Below are 8,008 nucleotides of genomic sequence, written 5' to 3' on the forward strand. Positions count from 1 at the left end.
CGGGACCCCGCGCCAAGGCTCCACGGGGAGGATCCTGAAACTGTCCCCCGGGGCATTTCAGCAGCTCCGGGATCCTGCGGCATTTGAGGAAGTCTCTCTGGAGCCCTGGAGCAAAGGTGCCGGGGACCAACTCCCGGGGTCCCCCCTCGCTCCGCTGGGCGCCTCCTCCAGCGCCCTCCTCACTCACACGCACACGCACACACGCGCGCACACACACACACTCGCACGCCACCCCGGGCGCGCCGGCTCTGAGCGGCGGCGTGCAGGACTGGTGGGTGTTCTCCACCCCCGAAGCGTCGCCCCCAGCCCCCCCCTCCCTGTCCCTACCCCTCCCGCTTCTACGCAAATAAGAACTCGGCGATTCCCCTCCTGCCTCTTTGATTTCGGGCACCTCCGACAGATAATTGGGAAGGGTTTCCAGAAGGTGGGAAATGTCACCTGATTCACACTGAACTTTTAAAAGCTCCCCACCCCCAAAGAGTCGGCACACCCTCGGTCGCAGCCGCCCTCCCACAGCCCCACACACTGGGAGACCGCCCACCTCAAACCTTAAGACCCCCGTCTAGATTTAAAGCGCGGCTGCGCCCGGCTTCTGACGTCCATTGAATCGCGCGGGCGGCCGGTGGCGAGCGCGGGGCTGCGCCAGGATCGCTGCGCCCTCCGCCGCTCGCCTCTGCGACGCGCGCCGCTCGCCCAAGCCACCCGCCGCCGCGCTCCTCGCCCTGCGCCTGCCCCAGGATGGTCTGCGCCAGGCACCAGCCCGGCGGGCTCTGCCTCCTGCTGCTGCTACTCTGCCAGTTCATGGAGGACCGCAGCGCCCAGGGTGAGTGGAGAGGGATGCGCCCGGAGGTTCGGCTGGGGCAGGGGTTCTACTTTTCTGTCGTCTCGACTTGGTCTGTTCTGACCGACGCTGCTCTCGGAAGACGTTGGGAGAAAGGACTGAAGCAGTGACACTTGAGAATAGAGAACAGAGTTTAGAGCCGCGTTATCCTCCAAAAGGAAAGGGCCTGAGTGGGGGAACTGGAATCTCACTAGTTAGGGGTAGATGCTCCAAGTTCTGGCCATAATGACTTTAGATGTTATCTCTCCTGGTTGGCTCGGGAGAAGGGCAAGCATCCCTCGCCTGGAGATTACAGTCGACCTCCTAGCAATCTAACCTATCTTCCTTCCATATCTTTTGGTGACTTTTAAAAAAAAAAAAAAAATGACTTGGGTGGGGGATGGGAGATACCGAATTTTCTTGGGTGGCTGGGGGACGTGGTTTCAGAAACTTTGCCCAAACTTGGAAATGTGGGTACTGAGATTTTTAAAGGGAGGTAGTGTTGGTGGATGCTCCTTCCACCCCTCTCCCTAAGCCCCGCGAAAAAGGAGAAGAAAAGGGACACGTCAAGTTATTAGCCCCGAAGTGGTTTAAGGACTTTGCAGTTTTCTTCACTTTGCCTCGTTCATCCTGTTAACTTTCTGTGGAACGATAAGCAGTCCACGAGCGACTTAAATTCTGACGTAGATTAAAGAGCACATTTCTTGAAGTTTAGCTTCTAAAATTCTAAAAATGGGTTTGTTTTATTACAATTAGTCTCCGGGCAGGATTTTTTTCTTTAAATAGTGGTGATCGTGCAGCTTGCGCTCCAGTCGCTCGAGTCCCTTCGGTGACTCATGAGAAGTCTTCTTGTCCAAAGTCCGAACGCATAGGAAGGGTTAGGGGAGGAAACTATTAGCAAACAGTTCTTGGTAGACATGAGGTAGGTATATGTGACCCGGTGGACACCTCCCCCCCCCCCAACACTGCTGCTTTGCCTGTTAGAGAGGCAAGGTTTTGTGTGTTGTAAGCTGCCCTCCCGGGCACTGGCCCTAGCCGTCTGCCTAACACTAGGCTGGGCAGCTCGCCTTTCTGATAGGGGCGCTGCCTGGGTGCCCGGACGTGGGCGCCAGGGAAAGCAGCCCTCGGAGATTTCGAAAGATCGTGGTGGCTGCGGGCATGCTCCGGGCTGGCCGATTGCAAAACGGGCCCGTCGGGCGGGCTGCGCCTCGAGGCCGCACAGGGCAGATCCAGGCTGGGCCCGGCTGCTTTTTTGCTTTCATTTTTTCACAAGTGTCTTTGGCTTGATCTGTTTCTGAAAATTCATATTCATTCTCCCTACCCCCTCCCTCCCTCGCTCCCTCCCTTTCCTCCCTTCCACGTCTCCTCTCTCTACTTTCTTAACCCCTGTCACAAATAATTCTCTTACCGCCTACATGAAACCAACATGTAAAAACATCCGTCGCATCCTGTTTTTGTCAGGTTCTTTAATCTGTTCTTCCAGTCGCTGCAGGTTATGAAATGGGACGAATAAAAGTAAACAGTCTAGTAAAAGTCAATGCAAGCTGCACGTGTTGTGTCTGGGTCACTGGTAACCGACATTGATATGGCTAGCGCGCTGCGGCGGCGGCTCTAACCCACCTCCCACCTTTCCACTCTCTCCCTTTGGAGCTCTCTCTCTCTCTCTCTCTCTCTCTCTCTCTCTCTCTCTCTCTCTCTCTCTCCCCCTCCCCCCGCGCTTTCCCTCTCTCTTCCCCCTCCCCCCTCCCCTCATCGACCGGTTGGTCCCCAGACCCACCAGGCCTCTTGCCGGGCTCTAGCAGCCTTCCGTCCCCTACCCCGCTGCTCACTCATTCACCTCCTGATCCCTGTCTCTTCACAGCTGGGAATTGCTGGCTCCGCCAAGCAAAGAACGGCCGCTGCCAGGTCCTGTATAAGACAGAACTGAGCAAAGAAGAGTGCTGCAGTACCGGCCGTCTGAGCACCTCGTGGACCGAGGAGGATGTGAACGACAATACTCTCTTTAAGTGGATGATCTTCAACGGGGGCGCCCCCAACTGCATCCCCTGTAAAGGTGGGCCTCCTCTTCCCTAGGCGGCAGGCCCTCAGTAGAGGGCGTCTTGCCCTCAGTGTTCCCACTGCTTGGCTGGGGCTGAGGACTGGCAGAATTTTGTTCAGTTTCTCCACGTTTCCCCCGGTGGAGTTAGCTAGGTGGAATCCAGCTCGCGCTGTAGGCAAAACAAGGTCGGAAGAGGTCGGTCCCAGGCTTCTTAGCTGAGTGTGGTAGTGAAAGCAGCCAACCAGTGTGGTCTTTGACAGAATTTGGATACAGGACGTGGCCTGAGATCCCCAACCCCCATCCCTTCCAGTCTTCCAGTAGACAGCCTGGGGCCCCCCATCTCGGATGCATGATTGCGCAAGGCATTTGAGACCACTACCCTACCCCACCCCCCCATCTGACCCGCCAACTGCCTGGCCTTGGTTTGAATCCCTGCCTCTTTCCAACTCCTAGAAACGTGTGAGAATGTGGATTGCGGACCTGGAAAAAAATGCCGCATGAACAAGAAGAATAAACCCCGCTGCGTCTGTGCCCCGGACTGTTCCAACATTACCTGGAAGGGTCCAGTGTGTGGGCTGGATGGGAAAACGTACCGCAACGAATGTGCACTCCTCAAGGCCAGATGTAAAGAGCAGCCGGAACTGGAAGTTCAATATCAGGGCAAATGCAAAAGTAGGTCCCACCCTTCAGTATCTTATACATTCATAGACCCAAGGGGCATAGTACAGCTTCCGTAAAGAACCCGGGAATCAGAATAATGATACCAAATAAAGGGGCTCCTTTCTAACTCCAAAAGGGTAATGAAGGAGCCAGCCTGGAGTCACAGATCATCTGGGAAACAGCCGGGCTCCCCAAATGCCTGTTAAAATCTGGATGCCTCGCTTTAAATGATTTCCTTCATAACATCAAGTGTTTCCCCCCTAAGGACCAGAAAATGCCTATTGAAATGTCTCCCTCTTTTTTTTTTTCTCCAGAGACTTGCAGGGATGTTTTCTGTCCGGGCAGCTCCACCTGTGTGGTAGACCAGACCAATAATGCCTACTGTGTGACCTGTAATCGGATTTGCCCAGAGCCCTCCTCCTCTGAGCAGTACCTGTGTGGGAACGATGGAGTGACTTACTCTAGCGCCTGCCACCTGAGAAAGGCCACCTGTCTGCTGGGCAGATCGATTGGATTAGCCTATGAGGGAAAATGTATCAGTAGGTATTCTAGATTGAAGAAAGAAAAGAGACTGGAGAGGAAAAAAAAATCTATTCTAATTGTGTGGGACTCTTCAATGAGTAAATCCAAGTCCTCAGCTTGGGTGAAACCGTTTAACCAAAACATTTCTCCTCCAGCACCATTGTCTTCTAGATGCGTTGACACACCAGCTAGAAGCAGAAAACAGTTTTTTCTATATTAGAAAACTTAGAACTCACACAATTTTACACATTTTTTTAAAGTGCCAGACTTGCTGGAAGGGAAAAATAATTATTTAACAGTTCCTAAAACCTGTTATCAGATTCCAGTAATTGATGGAATCTGATTTTTTTAATTCCACTTATAGGAAGTAATCAGATGCATATTTAACTCAAGGATATTGTGAAATTCTGTTCCAAAGAATATTGTATTTAATGTAGTTCTCTGTTCTAGTTGTGTGGGGGTTCTTCAATAAGTAAATCCAAGTCCTCAGCTTGGGTGAAACTGTTTAACCAAAACATTTCTCCTCCAGCACCATTGTCTTCTAGATGCGTTGATGCACCAGCTAGAAGCAGAAAACGGTGTGTGTGTGTGTGTGTGTGTGTGTGTGTGTGTGTGTGTGTATGGTTGTAATAGAGCACCTTCATTACCCCCTTTAGTAAGTGATAATATGTATAATATGTGCATCTCGAGCAGGGAATGGAGGAAAGGGAAAAGGGGAAGAAATGAAACCCTTCAGTTTGCTCATCACAGGTGTATTTTATCCTAGAAGCAAAGTCCTGTGAAGACATCCAGTGTGGCAGTGGGAAAAAATGCCTGTGGGATTTCAAGGTTGGCCGAGGCCGTTGCTCTCTCTGTGATGAGCTCTGCCCTGAGAATAAGTCGGATGAGCCAGTCTGCGCCAGTGACAATGCCACTTACGCCAGTGAGTGCGCCATGAAAGAAGCCGCCTGCTCCTCCGGTGTGTTGCTCGAGGTGAAACACTCTGGATCTTGCAACTGTAAGTGTGATTTCTAACCTTGCTGCCATGATAAGGCATTTCCAGGCAACCCTGGGGAATGGACACAGACCTTGCTATGTAAACCTGTTTTTGGTAAAGCTAGGTAGCTACTAAATCGCCAGCAATTCGTTGGTCCTCAGCCCAATTCTCTGCAGTGTTTCCGGGCTTTTTAGGATTGACCTGATGGGCCTGCCATTGGGTGGCCTCTGAAAACCACTCTCCAGCTGTTTGATGTTCCTTCTTTCCTCCTAGTATTTTGCTTTGCTGTTGCCTCATTAACACTGGAATCTAAACTAACTGCTTCAAAAGTTTGTGGGTTTTTTTTTTTTTCCAAAGACAGCTTTATATCATCACACCTGGGCTGCGGCTTATCGCAGTCGCAGCTACTAACTCTGAATTAAGGAGAAAAGCAGTTATACCTAGAACACAAGAGCGCTTTTTATCTGATTTCAGGAATCTGCCTGTAAAACCTGAGCCATTGATTCTCCAGAACTTTCTGCAATTTTGACTTCATAGATTATGGTGGTTTGTTTGTGTGTGTTTAAGTAAACTTTATTGCGTAACTGCAGATGCCAACAAAACGCATCACACTGCAAGTCATGTAAAAAATGCAACGCTGTAATGCGGCTGTATCAGAGGGCTTTGAAAACATACACTGAGCTGCTTCTGCGCTGTTGTTATCCGTGTTTAAACAACAGCTCCTCCTGTATTCCCCCATCTAGCCATCTCGGAAGATACGGAGGAAGAGGAGGAGGAGGAAGACCAGGACTACAGCTTTCCTATCTCTTCCATTCTAGAGTGGTAAACGCTCCACCAGTGTTCAGGGTTGACATAGCCTTTGGGCAAAACAGAACACAACAAGAGAAAGGGGGGGAAAAGGAAAAAAAAAAGATAGATAAGAAAATAAGAAAAAATATATTGTGCATAATGTAAATAAGTGTATGCTTATTTATTTGGGGGGGAAACTATACATGAAAGGACCTTTGTCCTAAAGCTCTCTCCCGGGCCACATTGTTACTCACTGGGCATGGAGAGATTGTCATTTTGTGGTCTACTGGATGAGGCCTCTAGTTGAGACTTGTAGACGTTTATTTATACTGTGTCATGTTTTATAATTTATACATAAAATGTCTGGTTGACTGTACACCTTGTTTTTGAAGAAATTTATTCGTGAAAGGAAGAGCAGTTGTTATTTATTGTGAGGTCTCTTGCTTGTAAAGTAAAGCCGTTCTCCCCTCCCTCGTAAACCATTGAAGTCCATTCCTAATGACCTACTCACTCATCTGTCTCCCTCCATTTCACTGCTGTTAGATTCTTTCCCACCTCTTAACAAATTTGCATGTCAGTTTCTGTCATGTTTATTTATTGGATTCTCAGCTGCCTATTCTGTACATACCTGACCCTTCGGGTTCTGTTTACAAGGAATCTTGACTGACCAAAAGGCACCGTAACTCTGCCTCAGATACAAGGTACAGAGGATATACGTCTCGGAAAGAACGTCTGCTTCCGTGCCCTTGTTCTGGTGAAAACATTGTGAGAGAGGATGAGAGGCTTTAAGAGTCGAGAAATGTACTTTTATGATGTTGCAGATCCAAAGACATAGTGACGTGGGGTGTCAGGAGACGAAAGGAAGGTGATCGTTACCCTTCCAACCTGTCATTCACTGTTTCCTTTGAGGTAGTCGGCTGTACCTTCTCAATTAGTTCTTTTTCAACCAATGTGTCACTAAAAGTTCCATCAAAGCTTTATCAGTTCAAGTTTCTTGCTTTTCATAATACTTTTTTCTGATGCAATTTTATATTTTCAAACATGGCAAGTTAAATATAAATTCATTTAAATATATAGTTTTGTACTTTTCTACCATGTAAATGTGCAATGTATATAAAAGTTATAATGTGTATTTGTAAATAAATGATGAGTGAAAAAATAAAAAAAAATTAAAAAGCCAATGGTCTCAGTTCTCATTAATGAAAAGTAACTTATTTTGGCTTTTGAGTAAAAGAAAATGCACATGATATAGGGATATAGTTACCACTGATAAAGTGCTGAAAGCAATAGCTGCTGTAAAGTGGGGTTAAATACAAATCACCCAGTGCTGAAAAGTTGGCTCAGAGGTTAAGAGTGTGCAGTCCATCCACTTCCAGAGGACCCAAGCTGGGTTTCCTGTAGCTCCAATGAATCTGGTGCCCTCTTCTGGCCTCTGAGGGCACCTACACTCATGTGCATGTGCATGCACACCTTTTTAAAAAGTTAAAAAAAAATCCAAGTTACAAATTGGGGTTAGCGAGATGGCTCCACAGTTAAGAGCACTCACAGATGAGCCAGGGTTGGTCCCCAAACCCTACATGTCTTACAATCGTCTGCTAACTTCAGTTCTATCACCAGGCATGTCCATGACATACACACATAACAAGGAAACATACCTAAATCAATTTTTACAATTACCTTATTTGTGTGGGTTTAATTATGCCTAAAGTTACAGGCGGTTGTGAGCTGCCTTGTGAATGCTGTGAACCAAACCCTGGTGTTCTGGTAGAGTAGTAAGTGTTCTTAACTGCTGAGCCATCTCTCCAGCCTTAAATACACACACACACACAAAGGCAGAGTTTGAAAATTAAGAGGATCAGAGATCCAACACTTCTTACAGGACAGGCATGTGTCAACAGCCACTGTAGATGTGACTTCCTCCCTGAAGTGCATCTATACTATGTATACTATACTGCATGTATACTATGTGTAAACCTTATATACTATGTGTGTACCACACAGTATCCCTATGAACACCTTCTCATTACTGGTCCTAGCTGTCTTGTCAAGCCATCAGCCCACTGTAGCCCACTGAACCCATCTAAGTAAAGCATGTTTCCTAGTGTTTAAGAGGCAACACTTGCTAGAGAATTTCCTTAGTGGTTAACAGCACTTGCTGCTCTTCCAGAGGACCAGAGTACAACTCCCAGCACCCATATCAGGC

General features: G+C 48.2%; 1 protein-coding gene across 3 annotated transcripts; it reads left to right on the forward strand.

Annotated features, from left to right (window-relative positions):
- Positions 1-352: 352 nt before the first annotated feature.
- Fst (follistatin) lies at positions 353-6,955 on the forward strand. 3 transcript variants are annotated; one of them, XM_057789669.1, is made up of 6 exons: positions 353-823; positions 2,682-2,873; positions 3,312-3,530; positions 3,833-4,057; positions 4,810-5,037; positions 5,760-6,955. In XM_057789669.1, the coding sequence occupies exons 1-6, from the start codon at positions 739-741 to the stop codon at positions 5,840-5,842; spliced, it is 1,032 nt and encodes a 343-aa protein (XP_057645652.1). In that variant the 5' UTR covers positions 353-738; the 3' UTR covers positions 5,843-6,955. The 3 variants fall into 3 exon arrangements, with proteins under 3 accessions (XP_057645652.1, XP_057645653.1, XP_057645651.1); XM_057789670.1 differs by lacking the exon at positions 5,760-6,955 and adding an exon at positions 5,491-5,749 and having other exon boundaries at positions 4,807-5,037; XM_057789668.1 differs by having other exon boundaries at positions 356-823; positions 4,807-5,037.
- Positions 6,956-8,008: the final 1,053 nt, after the last annotated feature.

The sequence above is a fragment of the Chionomys nivalis genome, chromosome 15 (assembly GCF_950005125.1).
Source record: "Chionomys nivalis chromosome 15, mChiNiv1.1, whole genome shotgun sequence".
Lineage (NCBI taxonomy): Eukaryota > Metazoa > Chordata > Mammalia > Rodentia > Cricetidae > Chionomys > Chionomys nivalis.